The sequence below is a fragment of the Mus caroli genome, chromosome 10 (assembly GCF_900094665.2).
Source record: "Mus caroli chromosome 10, CAROLI_EIJ_v1.1, whole genome shotgun sequence".
NCBI classification, from domain to species: domain Eukaryota; kingdom Metazoa; phylum Chordata; class Mammalia; order Rodentia; family Muridae; genus Mus; species Mus caroli.
The window spans coordinates 119896004-119917600 of NC_034579.1; the positions used below are offsets into that span (position 1 = coordinate 119896004).

Sequence of the window (21597 nt, forward strand, 5' to 3'; positions counted from 1 at the left end):
TCACTCTGTAGACCAGGCTGGCCTCGAACTCAGAAATCCACCTGCCTCTGCCTCCCAAGTGCTGGGATTAAAGGCATGTGCCACCACTGCCCGGCACCCTCCTTATCATTGACCCACCCTGCCACACCCCGGGTTTTCCCTCTGATGCACCTTCAGGCTGCTTGTGTTGATGGTAAAGGACTACATCAGAGGCATGGCTCAGGCCCCCAGTTAGGTTGATCAAGGGGCTGTGTCCAAACTTGTGGATCTTGAAGACACGATTATTGATGTAAGTGACTCCGTAGATGTAGTCTTCAAACACATCGATGCTGAAGGGGTGACTTAGGCCTGGGGTGCAGGGACAGCCAGGTTAAGTCACTACAGGCGCCTGGGCCCTGGACCTAGTCTTTAAGACACCTGTCAGTGTAGGCGTCTCAGACCTAACATATCTAGAACTATCCATGCCACTGGCAAACTGTCTCATCACCCCCAAGACTTCTGGGGTCATGGGGGACTTTAGCTCTCTCTCCCCTCATTTACCCTGCTGACCCCACACAACTTGATATTCATTGGTAGAATGAATAAAATGGTCAGGTAGGCGCAGGCTCACGGGCTGGCTGGACGCCGGGCTTCTGAAGTGACATCCTTGAGCTCAGTGAGAAGCCTACCAGCACCCTCACCTCGTTTGCTGTCAGCAGCCACAATGGGGTCAGTGCCGTTGAGCCGGATGCTGCCGATAACCGAAAGCTTGGCATCTGCCCAGTAGAGCCGTTCATTGTGATAGTCCACAGCCAGCCCTGGGGTGAGAGAATGCTGTCTGTCAGAGATCAGCTTCTGTCACGCCAGGCTGGGCGCAGAGAACAGAGCTGACTCTGTCTGGTATCCACGGCAGTGCTACCCCGCTCATAGGATCTCTCCCAGCCGCCCATCCGGGAAGCACTCCCATGAACCTCGGCCTGATCTGCTGAAGACTGTCCACCCCACTGCACGCAGGGGTGACTTCTGAAGCAGCCTTGATCAGAGTCTGCCCCTTCCACACCCTACCCCTGCCCCAGGGACCTGTAGGCCACTGAATGTTGTCTTGCACGAGAGTCTCCCGAAGGGTGCCATCCATCGCTGCTGTTTCAATCTTGGGGTGGTTCCCCCAGTCTGACCAGTACATGGTGCTGGGAAGGGAGGAATGAGAGTGGGTTGGATCCCAGGGCCAAGGAGACAGAGTGAGACGGAAGAGAGGGCACCTGGCCTGGTGTGGATGCTCCTGGGTATTGTGAGGAAACACCCTGTCCCCTTCAATGAGCCCCAGGAGACATCTGCTGACCCACGCTAGCATCATCTGCTCTAACTACAATGTGCTAAGCCAGTAGCATCTGAATGGGCAGGGCTACACCTGCAGGGGGTCCCAGATCTTGGCTGCCAGTAAAGTTATTCAACTGGGAGTCCCCAACAGAGGCTTTAGGAGGGCCAGGACTGGAGAAGCCTAGCAGCCTGAGGTCTCTGTCCCCTGCCTGTGGATGTCGAGCCTACCACCTGTCTCGAGGGACACCAGCCCAGATACCTCCCCCCAGGACCCATGCCCACCCCCTCAGAGGGTCCACCACGATGGCATGGGGCTCATCAATCATGCCCGAGATGAGCGTCTTGCGGTTCTCGCCCTTCATTTGCGCCACCTCAATCACGTCTCGGCCGGAGTCGGTCCAGTACACATTCCCGGCCACCCAGTCGATAGCGATACCCCTCGGCATCTTCAGCCCTGAAATCTAAGTGGGGTCACAGGTTCAGCGACCACCATCTTCTGTCTCCCTGATTGTTACCCCCATTCTCCTTCGTCTGCCCACCTGTTCTTGTCTGTCACCCCACACTGACGTGACCACAGTCCTTGGTTCTTTTGCTTTTGAATGGGTCTCTCATAGCCCAGGCTGATCTGGAACTCACTGTGTAGACTAGACTGACTCTTTTCTCTTGATCTTCCTTCCTCTGCTATGAATACAGCTGGAGTTACAGGCATGCGCCACCATGCCAGGCACATTTTCATGGTTTTCTAGTTAATTCTCACTTTAAAAAAGGCTATGGGGTGGGGGCAGTGAAGTGGCTCAGTGGGTAAAGGTGTTTGCTGCCAAGCCTGAGGACCTGAATGCAATCCCTGGGACTCCTGGTAGGAACAAAGAACAAACTTCAAGTTGTCCTCTGACTTCTACATGTGTGCCGTGGTATGTACATGTGATTCACACACACACACACACACACACACACACACACACACACTCAATGTTTAAAAAAAAAAAGCAATCTGAAGCTGGGAGTGTAGTTCATTGCTAAAGTGGTTGGCTAGCATCCACGAAGTCTTTAGTTCAAATTTAGCACAAAACAAAACAAAACAAAAAAACAAAACAAAAAACCCCAAGCAGCCAGATTTATAAGGAAGCTTAGAAGACTAGGTATTATTATATCTTCATTGTTGCTGAGGATCAAGCCTAGGGTTTCACACATTTCACCTCTGAACTCTACTTAAGCCCAAGAGAGCTATTATTCGTTTTGTTAATAAGGTAAAGCCCACGCATTAAGCAAGTTGGCCAGTACTGACTCAGAGGTATCAGAGTAGGCTATGCTGCTGAGTACCAGAGGGCATCGGATCCCATTGCAGATGGTCGTGAGCCACCACGTGGTTGCTGGGATTTGAACTCAGGACCTCTGGAAGAGCAGTCCTTGTTCTTAGCCACTGAGCCATCTCTCCAGCCCCCAAATACTACTTATTGCTCTGGCTGTTAGCTGTGCCTAGCAGGCTGACCTGACCACTCCTGTCTTCTAGTCTTCTGCCCTCTCAGCCCTCACACTGTCCTTTTCAAGTCAGCTCTGTCCTGCGGAGCTCTTCCACCCGATCTCTGACAGGCTGGATGCTTACATTGAGGTGGGTGACGCCCCGGTCGATCTGCCTCCGGTGGCGGTTGGAAGTGGTAGGAGGGGCGGCAGGGGGCAGGCTCCTGTAGGAGATTGTGCCCGTGTGCCAGTTAGTCCAGTAGACACGGCCGGCCTTGACATGGACATCCATGGCGTCTATGCGGACACTCTCATCGCCCTGGAATGTCTGCTCGTAGGCTGAGTGGGGATGGCCTGGGAACAAGCTGCGGATCTCGTTGTCATCAGCAATGTATAGCACCTGGTACTCGGAGCCTGCCAGAGTGAGTGAGAGAGACCCCCTATCAGATGGGCTTGAAAGGTAGAGGCAAGAACCCAGGGCCCGAGTTCCATCCCTGGGACGCATTTGGCCAAGACCCTGTCACATTACAGTAGCCTCCGATCTAACCAGACCGTTTTAGACAGAAGGGGATGTTTCCGGTGTGGGTGTAGCCAATGGCAGATCTAAGGGCTCTAACCTGTGCCCCAAGCTGATCCAGACTGACCAGACCCTTCAGAAATCTGTCCTTCTCTTACCTGCTTCCTGATAGTTCCAGGAATTCTATCTTGTGGTCTCTGGTTAGCATGTAGGTCTGCTACAGACTCTGATAAGTGCTGAAGCGGTACAGAGATGTGGGGGATATGTACATGGCATGAGAAATGTATGTATGCATGGGAGTGTGTATATATACACCATGTACATGTACGGTGTGAGGACATATGAAAGGTGCAATGCTGTGTCAGGGCATGGATGGAACATGCAGGTGGGCGCATGTGACTATGAGTCGGACTATACTCTCAATCTAGGAGAGGGGAGGGGACACTGTGTGCCACACAGGAGTGTTGCTCTCATAGGACTTCCCCAGAAAGCCAGGCGGTACCTTCTACCTTTCCTGTGCTTTGCTTTGCTTGGGATGGCATCCCAGTGTACCTTGAGGCTGGGCATCTAAGTGTGAGCAACGAAGTGCCATTGGGAATGTTCCACTCCAGGCCAGCTCCATTTTATAGCTGGTGTGACCCGACCACGCCCACCCTTCCTTCTGGCCCTGCCCCTTCCGGCCCTTCCGGACTCTAGCACCTTCAGCTTTGCAGGTGTTGTGTGTCTTCATGAAGTTGCGGGCACAGCTGCAGAGGTGGCCTCCCTTGGTGTTGTTGCAGAGCTGAGAGCAGGTACCAAAGCGCAGGCACTCGTTGATGTCTGGGGGTTACACTGGGCGTCATGGGGGGGTCTAGGAGCTGGGGTTCCTGCCCCATCTTCCTATCCAGCATTCCTACCCTGGCATCCGGGCTGGCCTGGCACAGTATGGAAGCCCGAGCGGCAGGCACAGTAGGCAGCTTTCTCGGTGCGCACACAACGAGCTTCGTCCCCACACATGCTGGCATTGGTGGCACAGCTGGTCAGCTTGGGGTCTGTGGAGGAGAGATGGCGGAGTCCTTCCCCTGGTTTTCCCCTGAGCCACACCCCCTGGTGCCCACCCACCCTCTGCTCTCAGGCCTGGTCCTACCGATGCTGCAATCTTCTTCATCAGAGCCATCGCCGCAATCATCGAACATGTTACAGCGCAGGGAGGATGATAGACAGCGCTGGTTCCGGCACAGGAACTCCTTCTTGTCTTTGCAGTGGGGGTTCTGGGCCGTGGGGGGCTCTGGGGAGGGGAGAGGCTTTAGGCTCTGGATACTGAGAACAGTATCCTTACATCCAGAGACTTCGTGAACACAGGTGTGTCCTGGCTGCTCGCCAGGCTGAGGGTGTGTGTGCTGACCTTGCAGACTCAGGGCTCAAGGAGGCCACCCATACCTTTCCCAAGGGCTCCACTCTCACCAGATTTAAAGCCTTATAGCAGTCTGCTCCCCAGATGCAGCTCCCCTCAGCCCTGGCTCATCGCCCTCAGCTCACCACAGTCCTCCTCGTCAGTCCCATCTCCACAGTTGTCCACGCCGTCACACTGGCGCCCAATCCACAGGCAGACGCGGTCATTCTTGCAGCGGAAGGGCCGGTTGGGAGGGCAGATGAACCGGGCTGTAGAAGCCAGGAGACAGAGCCACAATCAGTATTTGGGGCAAGTGGTAGGGAAGAGCTGGCCACTGGGGAATATAGGAGCCAGGTCTCCAGCATCCTTGTTGTGGATGACCCCTAATCTTAAATCTATCTAACTTATTTGTATGAGTACACTGTTGCTGTCTTCAGATACACCAGAAGAGGGCACCAGATCCCATTACAGATGGTCGTGAGCCACCATGCAGTTGCTGAGAATTGAACTTAGGATCTTTGGAAGAACAGCCAGTGTGCTTAACCTCTGAGCCATCTCTCCAGCCCCCCCACCCCCCTACATCTCACCGCATTCCTCAGGGTTCTCATCTGAGTTGTCCCCACAGTCGTCCTCTCCGTCACACTTCCAGGCCAGCGGCTTGCACAAGGTGTTGTTACATTGAAACTCATCCAATGGGCAGGTCCTCACTGGGTGCAGGGTGAACAGAGGGGTAAGAATGAATGCAGCTGTGGCTGTAGGATGCTGTCTGTGTCACTCGCACCATGGGTGGGACTGAGGCCCGGGGGTCATCACAGAAACTGTCACTGAATCAAACTCAGTCGTCTTCATTTTCTGCCCAGTGGGCAGAGGGGCAATGTGCTTCCTCTGGTATTTAGGGGGAGGAGAGGCTACTTGGGGCAGTGTTGACAGGGGTTTAGGATGTTCTCCTTGAGTAGGTGAGGTGGGACACATGAGTCTAGTATAGTCCATGGCAGGCACAGATGTGCGGCAGTTTGGAGACTTAACTTTGGTTGCTACCATCAGCCCATGGGGCAGAACCAGAAGGCTGCCTTGCAGGTGAGACTCCTGCTTCTCTTCTGACAGGTGTCCACTGACCCCTCCAGTGGCTGAGCCCAGGCATGTTTGGCTATAGCAGCCCCTGACTCACCGCCTGCCCCAGGGAAGGAAGATGAGTAAGAACTGGCCTCTTAACACAGGCAACTGGGTGGGAGGTGGATAAGGCATGGGTGGACCTGGACTACAGGTGTCTGCATGATCTCTTCCTAGCTAGCCTCAGCAAGGTTAGAGCACCGCTGATGTTAAATCTGTTACATTGTATTGTATCACTTTGTATTGTACTGCATCACTTTGTATTGTATTGTATTGTATTGTATTGTATTGTATTGTATTGTATCACTATGTATCATATTGCTAAATACTGGTCCTGGTTGCCCCCAGGGAGCAGGGGATTTTCACATGGAACCAAGTGATGCTAATGTAACCTTGTCCCTCAAGTTATCCCTGATTGGTGAATAAAGATGCCTACAGCCTATAGTTGGGCAAAAGAGAAATAGGTGGGGTTTCAATTCCCAGGCTGGGGGTCTGAGGCAGGGTCCACCAGGAGAGGGAGAAGATGTCATGGGTTAGGTGAGTCATGAAAACTTGTCCAAGAGGGCTCACCAATTGGAGTTAAGAGCTGCTCAGATGGACCATGGCAAGTTGTATCTCAGGGTTATTGATGGGGAAGTAAATTCTGAATAGCTTAGAGGGTAGATATCTACCCAGCTCTGGTATGTTATTGGCTTGCTATAAATATAAAAGTTTTGTGTCTTTTATCTGGGAACTGAATGATTAAAGGAGGGTAGAACCCCCCAGTAAGATTAAAAGAATTAGTACAACAGGGTAAAACCTGCATAAAATGCACACAGAGTGAGCCTGAGTCTTGTCTACTGTTCCAACACTAGGTCTATGCCTGGCTTGCAGTATATGCTTAATAAGGGTTTGTTGCAGTACCAACAAATGGCTGAATTAAAAGATTAAACTGGGCCACACAGTGGGCTGGGGGAGGCAGGGAGGGTGGAGGTGCCAGGATGAAGGGGCTCACTCACCCCCAGTGCCACAGGCTTCCTCGTCACTGCCATCCATACAGTCAGCATCCGCGTCACAGCGCCAGCGCAGGGGGATGCAGTGGCCACTCTTGCACTGGAACTGGTCCATATCACAGCGGGGGGTGCAGTCTTTCTGTGGGCATGGGGACCAGCAGCCCAATCAGGCCCTTGGGGTCCTGCCCTAATTCTTCCGAGACCACCCCTTTCCTTGAGCTCTCCTCACCTCGTCTGAGCCGTCGGCACAGTCATGGTCCCCATCACACTTCCAGCGCCCAGCGATGCAGCGGCCATTGGCACAGGAAAACTCACTCTCAGAGCAGGGCCGAGGTGCTGAGGAGAGACAGGTCCCAGTAGGGTGGGCACAGGGCATCTCCAGCCCTCAGAAATACTAACTCCCAAGCACAAGGCTCATCCCTACATCCATTTGTGAAGAGGCCACAGCTGACTGGTGTAATGATTGAGACACTCAACCAATGGCGGACAGTGTTTAACTGGCTGTCCTCACGAGACTGGCTGGGTCAGGAGGGTACTCACACTTATCCCATTAGGTACAGACACATGGGAGAGGGCACGGGTCCCTGGTCCTGTCCTTAGGACAGACCACGTAGGGGAGGGAGGGGAGAACAAGACCACCGAGACAAGCGCCAGGTCTGGGGAAGAGGCCAGTTAAGGTGGGCAGAAAAGCACGCACAAGGATGGGCGGGGCTCCAGGCAGAGGCAGAGCTGGCAGGAACAGGGGTACACCAGAGACACCTACCTCTGCAACCCCAAGAGGACAGTGTGAAAATGGAGAGAAACATGAGATGAGATGAAATGTCACAAGCTCAAGTACAAGGACATAGAGTAGGGTAGAGCGTGGCTGAGGGGTGCCTGACCCCTTGCCCTCGGAGGCCACCCTCTGCGCGGGGTGGGGGTTAGGAGGGGCAAGGTGCTGAGGAGGGAGATGCCAAGGCCTGGGAAAGGAAATGACGGGGCAGGGTAAGGCGTAGGACATACTGCAGCTCTCCTCGTCCGAGTTATCTCCGCAGTCGTTGTCGTAGTCACATTGCCAGCGGCCCGGGACACAGCGGTTGTTTTTGCAGCGGAACTGGTATGGCTCACAGGTGCGCTCATCTGGGGGAGGCAAGATGTGGAGGCAGATATTGGGGCGGTCAGGGGTGGAGTGGGCGGCAGATGTTAGAGTCTAGGGTAGACAAGCGAGACTGGTGGCAGAGAGAAGGTGGTTATTGCCCTCTGAAAGAGATTGCTCTGGGGCTCAGGCAGTGATAATTGCCGTGTGGTATCTACAGGAGGTTCTGGGGAAGGCCAGCAAAGTGTGTGGGGAAGGCAGCTGATTTGGGGGGATGGGGCAGGTGAACAGGGAGGGTAGAGATTCTGCACAATTCTCTTCTGAGGGACAGTGAGGGAGAGGAGCAGGATTCAGAGGTGGTGGGTACTGCAGGGGAAGCTTCCCGTGTCAGCTCTATGGGGTACACAAGAGCCCCACGCTGGGTCACATCGAGGCCCTGCCCAGAGAGGTCAACCACTGAACTTCTTTCTACCCGGAACCCCAAACTCCCATCCTCTCAAGATGGCTGGGCTTACCACACTCTTCCTTGGGCTCATCTGAACCATCCCCACAGTCATCTTCTCCGTCACACTTCCAGCGCGCGGGGATGCAGCGGCCGGAATCCTTGCAGCGGAACTCATCCACTCCACAGGTCATCTGGGCTGCAAGGCACCGGCATGGGTGAGGAGGAGTCGTCCCCACCAGAGAGCCACTGGGCAAGGGTACGGCAGCCGAGGGAGGGGTCTGTCTGCCTGGGTAATGGAGCCACAGAGGCTGTGAGGAAGGATGGCCCAGGGGCGACGGGCAACTCACTACAGTTGGCAGGCTCATCACTGCCGTCCACACAGTCATTATCCCTGTCACAGACCCAGACTCGAGGGATGCAGCGCTTGGTGATGGAGCACTGGAACTGGTTGGGGGCGCAGGTCACCTCAGCTGCAAGATGGAACAGAGAACGAGGACCTTACCCTTTATCTCCTCACAGCTTTGGTCCCCCACGCGCTCCCCAGAAAGCCTGGCCCTGGTCTCAGTCAGGAGGAAGGAATGGATTATCCCCAGCCTGGATCTGCAGACTGTCCATACCGAGCACAGTGTTTTTACGAGCAAACCAGGAAATGTCCAATGTGACTTATGTCCCCCGCTAATAGAGCTAACTCAGCACCTCTATGGGAAGCAGTGGGCAACAACGGTGTGTGCCAGCCACGTCCCCCACCCACTTCCCTGAACCCGGCACATACGGCAATCCCGCTCATCCTCGCCGTCCCCGCAGTTGTCCTGCCCGTTGCAACGGAAGATGCCAGGAATGCAGCGATTGGTGTTGGTACACTTGAATTGGCTGGGCAAGCAGACGTGAATGTCTGGGAGAGGGAGAAGGAGAGGGAGAGGGAGAGGGAGAAGGAGAGGGAGGGAACTCAGGGCGGGCAGGAGGCAGGCGCCTCCCTGTCCCTTGTAGAGGATGGGTGGACTGTGGTCCCAAGTCCAGAAATGTAGCCTAGAGAGAAAGCTGCTGTAGGCTGGCATGTCCTCTCTCTCTGAACCCCCAAGTGCTGCAGAAGGAATGGCTGGTATCTAGGCAGCTCCTTACCGCAATTGGCCTCGTCACTATTGTCTTGGCAATCATTGTCCCCATCACAGATGAAGGCAGGGTTGGTGCAGATGCCAGTGGAGCACTGGAACTGGCCTGGGCGGCACTTGAACTCGGCTGCCGAGAAAGGAGACTCAGTGTCAGGAGTAGGAGATGGGTTCAGCAAGATGGCCTGGTAGGTGTTGCCACCTAAGCCTGATCCTCAGAATCCAGTGAGGAAAGAGAAAGCTGATTTCTGAGAGTTGTCCCCGAACTGTCACACATTTCACCACGGCATGTGCATGCCTGCACTGGCAAATGCACACTGCACACATGCAGGCACTCAGGCACACACACACTCACACACATGCAGGCACACACAGACACACTCACACACACATGCAGGCACACACAGACATGCACTCACATGGGCACACACATATACTTAGGGGTACACATACACACACAGATATACACATACACACAGACATACACACACACACATTCACACAGACATACATGCACACACACATGCACACATAGGCACATCCACAAAAGCACACACATGTACACACAGACACATAGGCACACACACAAGTGCAGGCACACACATGCACACAGACACACACACACACACAGATATACACACATGCATGCACACACACACTAAAAAAGAAAGAGCAAGGAGCATATAGGCCACTGAGGTCTCCACCCCTGGGGGCGTCGAGAACACTCACGACAGTCTGGAGGCTCGTCTGAGTGATCCCCACAGTCATCCTCCGTGTCACACTTCCACCAGAAGGGGATGCACTTGTCGTTTTTGCATACAAACTGGAGGACAGGTGGGCAAGAGGGGTTGGAAAGGGTATGAGGAACTCAGAAGGCTTTCTTTCTCGGGGTGGAAACGTTTCAGGGAAATAGTGGGAGTTTGTGGGGTGGCAGAGCTGGACAGAAAGCAGGGCTACAATGGACCTAGGAAAGTCAGACAAGGGGCTGTCTGTACAGGGAGAGCATGGGAAGGCGAGGGCTCTAGGTCCTCATGAGATCAGTATTAGAGGTGCTTATATGGTGGCAGTATACAAGGATTGCCGTGAGGACACAAGAGATAGGCAGGAAGTGTGTGGGTGTCGGCATGCCAGAGGTGCAGGCATTAGTGGGTGCCGGGAAACAGGAGTGTGGGGTCAGGGGATTGGGGTGTTGCAGCATGGGCATCTTAGGAGGAACCTCACCTGGCTTGCTGTGCAGTTAGACACGCAGGTACGGCCATCGCCACCCAGATAGAAGTTGGTGGGGCAGGCGCATTTATGACCGCCCCCAGGGGACAGCAGGCACAGGTTGCTGCAGCCACCATTGTTGACTTTGCAGGGGTGATTGGGCACTGCCAGGGGAGAAAGGTTGAAGGGTCATGGCTGCCCACTGGGTTCTCTGACTGTGAGGGTGGGTCCTGCCGGGAATGGTTTTCAGCCTTCTAGAGAGTGTCTGGCCTCCTAGGTACATCTCTATCCTACCCTGAATATGTCTGCTTTCAGGGTTTCCTCTGACGCTCTTGGTCCACACTCACTAATCTCTGGGCTCTCTACTACTTTAGGGCCTGGCTGTCAGAGACCCCACATTGAGCCCAGGGCAGACTGAAGCTGCTAAGGGATCTATAGCCTCTGTAAGTCCGGGACCCAGCAGGAATGCTCAGTCAGTGCTGGGGAGGGAACCTGACCCTTGCTGAGAACAGACCTTTCATGCCTGGACCATGCTTGCCACTCCCCCCTTTTTCTGCTCGATTACCATCTGGCTGGCGCAGGGCGTGGAAGACATGTAGGTCCATGGGCCGGTGCAGGGTGCTGATGAGGAGTGTTTTGTTGGCACCCGTGGTCTTGTGGGCCCGGTTGATGGACTTCGTTTCCCAGTCTGTCCAGTAGACGTAGTCTTCAAATAGGGTCAGCGCAAAGATGTGTGGGATGTCTTGGCTCAGCACTATGGGAGGGAATGCAGGGGAGACACAGCAGTAGTGGGCACTGAGTACAGGCTACGTTCTATGCCTACTTGTCTTCCTTCAATCCCATTACAACCCTGAGATGGGAATGAATCCCAGGTCCTGATGCTTCTACGGCTTCCTAAGGTTCAACAGTGACAGCCTGTCCAACGGCCATACCACTGCTCTGGAGTAGGACATAGCTTCTCTCAGGAAGTATGAAGCACAGGTGTTCTTCAGGAAGTCCTCATGTGCCCACCCCTCAGGCCATTATCCTGAGCTGCACATGGGATAGCCCTTGTTCCTCTAAGGAGCTGGATTGCGGCCTGGTGCCTGGGCCCATCCTAGAGAAGCACCAGGGTATTGAAACCCCAAGACCTCTGGGTTGTGGTTTCTGCACACTATGCCTTCTTGCCACCCTAAACCCTTTAGATCCCTACCGCCCAGGCCTGCTGGCCTCGGGCAGCCTCTCTAGCATACGGACCAACGTGACGGTTGGAGCCATCTAGGCTGGCGAATTCGATGTAGTCCTCACGGGCGTCAGCCCAGTAGATGCGTTCCGTGACGTAGTCCACGGTCAGGCCATTGGGCCACGTGATCTTAGTGTCCACGATGATGCTGCGGCCAGATCCATCCATGCCAATCCGGCCGATCAGTGAGTGGTCACCCCAGTCTGTCCAGTACAGGTACCTGGCAGGTAGGGAGCAGGTGGGGAGCAGTGAATCCTAAGAGTCTAGAGACTGTTCCCACCAGGAGCCTGCAGATTGTCCGGGCTTGGGTGTTTTCCAGGGCTCCCCCAACCCCTCTGCCCACCACTCACCCATTCTGTACATCCACTACCAGAGCTCTGGGCTCCCGGAGGCCAGAGCTGACCAGCACTGTCCGATAGGCCCCGTTAAGCTTGGACACCTCAATGGTATCTCTGCCCTTGTCACACCAGTACAGGTTGCCACCCACCCAGTCCACAGCCAGCCCATCTGGGTTACTAAGGCCCGTCCGGTGCAGAACCTGTAAGGAACACAGGGAAGGAGGAGCTGGTGGCACCCTTAGTCTCTGGGGCATGGCTTCTCCATTCTTCTGACAGTAAGTGGCTATCACTAGGAGCTCCAAGCAGGGGGGTCTCTGGGGCCACCCACACACGCCTAGAGCACACAGAACTCAGAATGCAGTGAGGGAAGGCAGGAGGAGTCTCCTGTGCTTGCACACTTTTGAGTTGAGAGGAGGGGAAGGTGAAGCGAGCAGAACGTTTCTGTGGCTCAGGGAGGAGCAGGGTGAAGCAGTGTTGACAGGTGTGAGAGAAGGGGAGATTCTATTACAGCAAAGGACTAGGGGGAGGGCATGAGGCTTGTCAGCTGACACAGGGCAGCTTTCTGTTTTCACCTGCACATTGCTGCCATTGAGGTGCATCCTGCGAATCATGCTGCCCTGGGTGGTCACGTCCGTCCAGTAGATCATCTGCTCTCGGTAGTCAAAGTCCAAGGCGACTGCATTGTTCAGGCCCTGGGTTTGGGATGGGGACGGGGAAGTCAGCTGCCGCAGGGGCATATGTGTATCTGGGGAGGGATGTCTGGAGTCAGGATGTGGCGAGAGGGAGAGGAAGTAGGAGACAACCATGGGCCTGGCAATGGGAAGAACTGGGGAGGCCATACTGGGCCCAGGCAGTCAACAACGGGTGTAAAGAAGGCTTGGTTTTGGCACCTGCTTAAGCAGTGTGTAGTTGGAGCCGTCCAGGTTGAGCTTCCGCAGGTAGTACCGGTTGGCAAAGATGAGAAATGGCTCCTCATCTGTAGGAGGAAGGTCTCAGCTCAGCTCCAAGCTTAGGTATATTCTGGCAGCTCTGGTCCCCCAGGCTATCTCCAGCAGCCCTGGTCCCCCAGGCTATCTCCAGCAGCTCTGATTCCTCTGGCTATATCCAGCACCTCTGGTACCCCAGGCTATCTCCAGCAGCTCTGATTCCTCTGGCTATCTCCAGCACCTCTGGTACCCCAGGCTATCTCCAGCAGCCCTGGTCCCCCAGGCTATCTCCAGCAGCTCTGATTCCTCTGGCTATATCCAGCACCTCTGGTACCCTAGGCTATCTCCAGCAGCCCTGGTACCCCAGGCTATCTCCAGCTACATTGTATCAAGCCCTCTCCCTACCTGCCACCTGCTGCCCAATCCCACAGCTGCCTGAAATACATCTCACCCACCAAGTGCCCGTCTCACCGGTCACAGCTTTGCAGCTGTGGGGGTCACCGCCACGGGGTGCATAGCCCTCCACACACAGACACTTGTAACTTCCGTGGGTGTTGATGCAGAGCTGGCTGCAGGGGAAGGTGGTGCTGCACTCATCCAGGTCAGCACAGGTCCTGCCATCGTCCTTTAGCCGGAAGCCGGGGCGACAGCGGCACTGTGGGGGTAAGGGATGTGCAGCTGAGGAAGCGGCTGGAGTCTGTGCTTCCCCTTTCTGGGAACCAACGACGCCTAGAGGCCCTCAGGAGGGCTCAGGGAGGCAAGTGGCACACAGACTGCAATCTGTGTACCCTGTCCCTCCGAGTTTTCCTCATGTGGCTGTCATTCCGTCTTGGTGGCTTCCCTCGCCTCCCAGTCCCTTGGTGTAGCTTAGTGCTGGCTTTGATCATCTATATTCACTTCCTTGGGGGTTTAAATAGCCTCTCTGGGGTGATAATTCTTCCTCCAGGCCTGGCCTTTAGCTTGAGCTCCAGAGCAACATATCTACTTGACAACCCACTCTCTTCTCACCCGTGAACACACCCCACTGGCTCTAACTGAGACTCTAACCGAAGAGGGACTTCTGTCTGCCCTGCTCTGTCCTCAGAGCCTAGTATACTGCTGGCAGAGTGGGTTCTCAATAAGTACTTGATGGAGGGATGAGGGGGAGGGACAAAGGGTTCTGGCCGGGTCCCCCGAGTACCTTAAAGCCTATCTTGAGGTCCTCGCAATCCTGACTGCAGCCACTGAGCTTGCGGCTGAGACACTCGTTGACGTGGCACCCGCGTTCGTCTGAACCATCCCCACAGTCGTCCTGGCCGTTGCAGAGCAACGCCTCAGCCACGCAGCGTCCACTGCTGCACAGGAACTGTGATGAGGCATTGCATTTGTGCTCTGTGGAGGGTGGCGGGAACTGGTCAGTGGGATCACAGGAGAGGAGGAGAAGGGGCAGGGCGCCATCTAGAGGCCAACGTGGAGGGTGGTGGGAACAGGTCAGTGGGGTCACAGGAAGAAGGAGGAAGGGCTCCACCTAGAGGCTGACCTGGGCTGGTGCAGTGTGGGTTCTTGGGAGCCTCATCGCTGTGGTCGTGACAGTCATTCTCCCCATCACATTCCCACTGACGGGAGCTCAGACAACGCCCATTGGCACAGCGGAATTCATTGGGGCCGCAGGTTGGGTACTCTGTGGTGGGGGAGGGGATGATGAGGCTGGACCCCCAGCATGGCTAGGCAGGGCTACTCCTCCAGTCACAGGACTCACCACACTCGGGGGATTCATCAGAGCCATCGGCACAGTCACGGTCATGGTCGCACACGAAATGCTTGGGAATACACAGGCGGTTCTGGCACATGAACTCACGGTCATCACAGGTGCTGTTGTACACTGGGGATGGAGGCAGAGTCCCTCCTCAGGCCTGCCCTACTCCTGCCCTGTCCTACTAGCTGTTGATAGTCACTCCCCACCCCCAATCCTAAGTTTCCTGCAACAGGAGTGGTAGCAATGGGCAGAATGGGAGGAGTCTGGATCTGTGAGCTCTCACAAATGCACGGCTCCCACTGAAGTTCTTCCTACCCTTGACCTCATTTGCTGGCGTTTGCAAAGCAAGGCTGCGAGGCTTGATGCCCACCCATTCCTCACGGCCTCTCCCACTCACGGCAGCCAGCGGTGACGCTCTCATCCGCGCCATCGGTACAGTCCTTGTCGCCATCACAGAGCCAGCGCTCGGGGACACACACGTGGGTGCCAGGACAGGAGAAGGAGGAGGGGCCACATGTCTTGCCTTCTGCATGAGGGGCAAGGAGACACAGACTCAGGAGGGGACAGGGCAGAGCGGGCAGCCGTGATAACATGGCCCACTGGTATGTGGACCCTTCCTTAGGGGGTAGGACACTGACCGCCCTGAACCGGATTCAGGCCACTGCTTACCACAGTGAGCCGCCTCGTCGGAGCCGTCCCCGCAATCATCGCTACCGTCACACAGCCACTGCTTGGAGATACACCGGTGGTTCTGGCACTCAAACTGTGCCTCTGAGCAGAACTTGTCTGGAATAGAGGAGAAAGTAATAAGAAGACAAGGAAAGGCAGGGCAGGTGAGCGACTCATCACAAGCTGAAGAAGTGACTCTATTCTGGAGTCTGAGAGGATGAGACACAGTGGAACCCAGGTGTCTCCCCGTGAAGGGCGCTTTCCATAAGGACTGTGAGGTGGGAGCTGTGTAGGGTCCCAGGGCACTCACTGCAGTGGGTCTCGTCCTCGCCGTTCTCACAGTCATCCTCCTTGTCACACGTCCAGCTCATGGGGATACAGCGCCCGCTGGGGCAGGCAAAGTAATTGAGCGGGCACCTGGGACGCTTCACACCTGGGGGTAGAAGGGAGATGTGAAGACTCTGCCAGCCATGAAGACACTGCCAGCCCCGGGCCTCCCGTCCACCCGGCGAGCTTCCGCTGGCCAACCTGGACAGTCACGCTCATCGCTGTAGTCTCCACAGTCGTTGGCGCCATCACACACCCAGCTAGGTGCGTAGCACAGGGATGTCCGCTCACACGGCTGGAAGAGGACGCCTTTCACGCCCAGGCGGAAATAGCTGCTGCAGTCAGTGGCACCTGGTGGAGGGAGGGTGGGTCAGGGGGGTCAAGAGAGAAAAGGAAGGGCAGGGCGCCACCTAGGGGCCAATATGGAAGGTGGAATAGAAGGGGTGATGAGGGTGGGTGAGGGGTCACACCTAGCTCCCTCTAAGACACACTATGGGAGCAATTGCTGGCCCCATGTTAGACTTATGGTTTCAGATTTGGTGCCTGCTGTCCACTGACTCACTACCTCTATGGAGGGAGAAAAAGCAAGGTCAGAGAGGATAGAGGCTACTATTTAGGGCCAGGTGAGCTGAGAGGAAATAAGGCAGAACAGCCTGAGGCAGGAGGGACAGGAAAGTAGGCAGGAGCAGGCTGTCAATCATGGGCAGGCTGTCAATCATGGCAGGCTGTCAATCATGGGCAGGCTGTCAGTCATGTGCCAACTGTCAATCATGGGCAGGCTGTCAGTCATGGGCAAGCTGTCAATCATGGGCAGGCTGTCAGTCATGTGCCAACTGTCAATCATGGGCAGGCTGTCAGTCATGGGCAGGCTGTCAGTCATGTGCCAACTGTCAATCATGGGCAGGCTGTCAGTCATGGACCAACTGTCAGTCATGAGCAGGCTGTCAGTCATGGGCAGGCTATCAGTCATGGGTAGGCTATCAGTCATGGGCCAGCTGTCAGTCATGGGCAGGCTGTTACTCACTGCAATTCATCTCATCTGAGGCATCCTCACAATCCACAAACTGGTTGCAACGACTGGAGTTCCCGATGCAGGACCCATCCCGGCAGCGGAACTCACCCACGCCACAGGCGGTCTCTAGAACAGGGCCCACCAGTACCATCAGGCCAGTGTCCCTCTGCAGGGCCAGAAAGGCCCAGGACAGAGTTCTCGCCTGTCCTCAATGTGCCTGGGGACAAATGCTCAGCCAGAGTGAGGACAGGGTACGGGCTGAGACTAAAAACCAGGGGTGAGGGCAGGGGTGAGGCAGGGGTAAGGCAGGAGGCTAGGGTGAAGCTGGGATGAGGCAGGGGTGAGGCAGGAGGTAGTGATGAGGCAGATGGCTGTGGTGAGGCAGGAGGCTGGGGTGAGGCAGGGGTAAGGCAGGGGTGTGGCATGGGACTGGGGTGAGGCTGGGATGTAGCAATCTACTCACTGTTGCAAGGAATCTCATCAGAGCCATCCCCACAGTCATCCACCCCATTGCACCACAGCATGTTGGATACACAGCGACCATTGTTACACTGGCGGAAAGTCTTCTTGCAGCGGCGTGAGTCTGTGAGGGGAGGGTGTGCATGGTCACAGAAGGCATAGGAAGGGGCTTCTTTCCCCCCTTCCCCCTGCCCCACCAATGACCGTCCCTTCAAGCTCTGCTCTTCATGAGCTGAGGCTATGGAGCTGGGTCACATGGCGCAGGGGACTAGGGAAGGGACTGGAGCAGGACCCTTACTGCAGTAGGAGGGCTTCTCATCCGACTTGTCCTTGCAGTGAGAGACGCCATCACAGGTGAGGCTGAAGCTGATACATTCCCCATTGGCACACTCAAACTCATCTTGTGCCCGACAAGAGGAGTTCACAGCTGTGGAGGGAGAAGGTGTCATGAGTTGCAGCCCAGCCTGAGTCCAGCTTTGTAGCCTGGGCTGGAGTCTGGAAGAAGGGTCTCTTGTACTGACACCCCACAGCAGCCCCTGTCCCAGCTCCAACTCGCTTCCTCACCCCGGCAGGTGAAGTCCTCCTGGAGGATCCGGCCCCCTCGACAGGAACAGTTGACGTGGCCTTGGTGGGTGAGCAGACACAGATCCTGGCAGCCTCCATTGTTGATACGGCAGGGGGAGAGTTCACCTGAGCAGGGGTGGGAGCGGAGGGGGGGGGACCGAAAGCTGAAGAGGGTTCTCTGGCCCTGTACACTCCCAAGATGCCCACCTAACATTCCAGTGCTCTGGACACTGCACACACACAGGCGCACACACACACACACACACACACACACACACACACAAGAGAGGGCCAGGTGTAGGTATGTATGTCTATGTGCAGGCTGGGGGAGGGGAGGATAGGCTACACCTGGTATGTGGGTATGAGGTAAGGTTTAGGGTGTGGGTGGCTCTGGGTAGATGGAATTATTAGGCTGAGTGATAGGATCTCCTGGGATGGGGACGAGCCTAGGACCATGAACAGTATGATGCATGTGCATGTGTGTGTGTGTGCGCGCGAGCGCATGCAGTTTGCATGAGATGGACCTGAGTATATCAAGTCCATGTATGTCCACAGGTGTCTTGAGGGAGTTGGGTTTGAGAAATGTTGGGGCCTTAGGAGTTTCTGGGTGCCAAAGGTATGTAAAGGTATTTGTCTGTACAGAAGAAATCCTGGGAGAGACAAGACTGTCATATATGTATTGTGCAGTCACAGAGATCAGGAGAGACAAGACTGTCATGTGCACATGTGTGCAGTCACAGGGAACAGGAGAGACAAGACTGTCGTGTGCACAAGTGTGCAGGCAGAGATCAGGAGAGACAAGACTGTCGTGTGCACATGTGTGCAGTCACAGGGAACAGGAGAGACAAGACTGTCGTGTGCACATGTGTGCAGTCACAGGGAACAGGAGAGACAAGACTGTCGTGTGCACATGTGTGCAGTCACAGAGATCAGGAGAGCACTGCGGGTGCTGGCCCCACTCACAGCTGTTGGTGTCGTTGGCCACGGCGATGATGCCCATGGGTTGCTGGGGAATGTCTACCCGAAGCAGCTTCATGTCGCTGCCCACATACTTGTTGGCTCGCTGCACAGCCCGCCGCACCCAGTCAGTCCAGAAAATGTGCTCTCCGTACACCGCCAACCCAAAGGGGTGGACAGGCTCCGACTTTAGGATCACCTGATGAGACAGAAGCACCAGCGTCTCTGCATTCGAGCCCCTCATCGGTCTTAACAGCACAGTGAGGGCAGGCAAGAGGGCTGTGGGAAGTCACAGACCATCTGGGAAGGATCTGGGTGTATCTTGTCTTCTCTCTTTTCTAAGCGATGTCAGAACCACGCAGGGCAAAGGCTACCCACAGTTAAGAACTCGGATAGGACCTCTCACCGTGTCCTGGGTCTCCCTGTCTGGTGCTCTGTCCTGGCTTGGTTCCCTCCACATTCCCACCCACCCACCCACCCCTACACTCACATAGCGGTGGGAGCCATCGTACTCGCAGCGCTCAATCTTGTCCAAGGTGGCATCCGAGAAGTACAGCTTCTCCGCCCGGTGGTCGATGGCCAACCCATTGGGCGTGCGGATGTCCTTCTCAATGAGGGTCAGGACGTTGGCTCCGGATAGGGCTGCCCGCATGATGCTTGGATGGAGCTCGTTCCAATTGGTCCAGAACATCAGGCTGATGGGAAACGGGCAAAGGGATCAGGAGCCTAAGGAGTCAACTAGAACCCAGGATGAGCCTCACAACCCGAGAGCCACGAAAGCCAACATAGCCTCGGTGCCTGAGAATAGCCCAGCCAAGGCACTGAGTTACTGCACTACATGGTTAGGTCTGACTGTGTGTGCCCACAGTCACGTACTGCAGTATGGAAAAGGACCATCTGCATTTGCTGAGACTGGAGGCTGTGTGGCCAAGCGAGTCAGCTCCCAGCCCCAAGTCCTGGCTCCACCGCTTTCCAGCCAGGTAGGCTGGGGGGGGGGGGGGAAGTAGTAGGTTACCTACTTTAGGCAACTTGCCCGACCACTCTGACCTATTTTTCTATTAGTTAGTGGGGGATAATATTGCTGCAGAGGTTGTAAAAACTAAGTACTGTGTATTCATCTCAATGAGAGTTTTCCATGTATTTACTGCTAACTGCTTTCTCTGTACCGAAGATGGCTCTTTAACAAACTATCCAGGAAATTCTTGCTAAGTATTGACTATTTCCTTGGGCACATATGGATTGTACCCTCAAAAATAGTTTTCTGGGGCTGGAGAGATGACTCAGAGGTTAAGAGCATTGGCTGCTCTTCCAAAGGCCCTGAGTTCAATTCCCCGGCAACCACATGGTGTCTCATAGCAATCTACAATGAGATCTGGTGCCCTCTTCTGGCCTGCAGGCATACATGCAGGCAGAACACTGTATACATAATAAATAAATCAATCTTAAAAAAAAAAGTCTTCTTCACAACATAAGGACATGTGAACTTAAGGCCAAGCCATGCCCCACTGTTTGTGGGGTGGTGGTAAGGGCCTGGGTGTGCAGTGTGGAGGATCAAGCACAGCACAGCGGCAGCAGGGTCGCCCTTGGACAGCTTGATTCATTCGCTTGACCTGGGGTGGTGAACCCTTTGCACATGTTCCTTTGAGATGCAGCAAAGAAAACAGAAACAGTTTCAGGATAGATCTGGCTACCGTGCCTCAGCCCCTCCCTTCTCTGACCTCACTGATGAACTCGTATCTTGTCTGTTTGAACTTGAACTTGTAACTTGTCTGTTTACCCTTCGCTCTCCTCTTCTCTCTCTAGGATCTCCAGCCTGGGCTTGAGGTTTTTTACCTCCTGATCCTCCTGCCTCCGCTTTCCAAGTGCTAGGATTACGGGAACATGCTGCCATACGTGTGCCAGGCTAACCGCCTGCCAGATGAGCTACATTCCAGCTTAACCACAGCGGAACGCTTGCCTCCCTCTTTGAGGCCCTGGAGACCCATTGCTCAGGGACAGGACTGGCCTGTTGTTGTTTATGAGACCGAGTTTCCTGTAGCTCTGACTGTCTTGGCACTGTCTCAGTAGACCAGGCTACCCCTGAACTCAGAGATCTGCCTGCTCTGCCTCCCCAGTGCATCACACCACACACAGGACTCTTTATAGATGGAGGTGGCGACCCATTCAGCCTGCCCTGGGGCAGCAGCTGTAGCATGCTTTCTCTCTCTCTCTCTCCCTTCTTCAGATAGGGCCTGTTGTATCCCAGGCTACCCTTCAACTAGTTACATAGCTTAATGACCTCAACTCCCACTTCCTACATCCACCTCCCCAGTGCTGAGATTATAGGCATGGACCACCTTCGCCTGGCCCGAGTGCTGTTTCCTGACTTGTGCAGCCTGGCTTTACAGTGACTTCCACACTCTCAGGTCCAGCCTAGACCACACTCACAGCAGAGCACCAAATTTGGCTTACATGGGATGTACCCTGAGTTAAGAGTTTGGCGGGCTGGCGAGATGGCTCAGTGGTTAAGAGTGCCGACTGCTCTTCTGATGGTCCGAGTTCAAATCCCAGCAACCACATGGTGGCTCACAACCATCCGTAACGAAACCTGATGCCCGCTTCTGGAGTATCTGAGTACAGTACTTACATATAATAAATAAAATAAATCTTTAAAAAAAAAAGAGCTTGGCAAAGCTGCTTTGTGGGATGGTGGGGTGGGGGAGGAGAGGCTTCCTTGGGGCAGAGGGTCAGCAACTAGAAATACAGCGGATGTTCTACCTGTCCAACTATCTGCTTTCCAAGGACACTAATGCTTCAGTGGGGATCAGGAGGAGTATGGCTGGCTGGCTGGCT

At 55.0% G+C, this 21597-nt stretch overlaps 1 protein-coding gene across 1 annotated transcript in view; it reads right to left on the reverse strand.

Moving 5' to 3' along the window:
- Lrp1 (LDL receptor related protein 1) overlaps positions 1-21597 on the reverse strand; it is an 84624-nt gene that overhangs the window by 3295 nt on the left and 59732 nt on the right. The window contains exons 43-80 of the mRNA XM_021175130.2: positions 19256-19460; positions 18772-18964; positions 17809-17934; positions 17543-17671; positions 17249-17368; positions 16798-16911; positions 15975-16124; positions 15757-15879; positions 15447-15563; positions 15175-15303; positions 14781-14903; positions 14562-14702; positions 14223-14413; positions 13514-13697; positions 13007-13092; positions 12689-12808; positions 12129-12316; positions 11793-11998; positions 11122-11310; positions 10572-10720; positions 10080-10173; positions 9364-9480; positions 9017-9136; positions 8592-8714; positions 8315-8440; positions 7727-7843; positions 6954-7060; positions 6731-6863; positions 5210-5329; positions 4769-4891; positions 4377-4517; positions 4147-4281; positions 3950-4069; positions 2879-3147; positions 1558-1736; positions 1039-1145; positions 660-776; positions 151-327 (exon numbers count right to left, since the gene is read on the reverse strand). Coding sequence (XP_021030789.1) covers positions 151-327; positions 660-776; positions 1039-1145; positions 1558-1736; positions 2879-3147; positions 3950-4069; positions 4147-4281; positions 4377-4517; positions 4769-4891; positions 5210-5329; positions 6731-6863; positions 6954-7060; positions 7727-7843; positions 8315-8440; positions 8592-8714; positions 9017-9136; positions 9364-9480; positions 10080-10173; positions 10572-10720; positions 11122-11310; positions 11793-11998; positions 12129-12316; positions 12689-12808; positions 13007-13092; positions 13514-13697; positions 14223-14413; positions 14562-14702; positions 14781-14903; positions 15175-15303; positions 15447-15563; positions 15757-15879; positions 15975-16124; positions 16798-16911; positions 17249-17368; positions 17543-17671; positions 17809-17934; positions 18772-18964; positions 19256-19460 — 5408 coding nt within the window. The remainder of the gene's footprint in view (positions 1-150; positions 328-659; positions 777-1038; positions 1146-1557; positions 1737-2878; positions 3148-3949; positions 4070-4146; positions 4282-4376; positions 4518-4768; positions 4892-5209; positions 5330-6730; positions 6864-6953; positions 7061-7726; positions 7844-8314; positions 8441-8591; positions 8715-9016; positions 9137-9363; positions 9481-10079; positions 10174-10571; positions 10721-11121; positions 11311-11792; positions 11999-12128; positions 12317-12688; positions 12809-13006; positions 13093-13513; positions 13698-14222; positions 14414-14561; positions 14703-14780; positions 14904-15174; positions 15304-15446; positions 15564-15756; positions 15880-15974; positions 16125-16797; positions 16912-17248; positions 17369-17542; positions 17672-17808; positions 17935-18771; positions 18965-19255; positions 19461-21597) is intronic.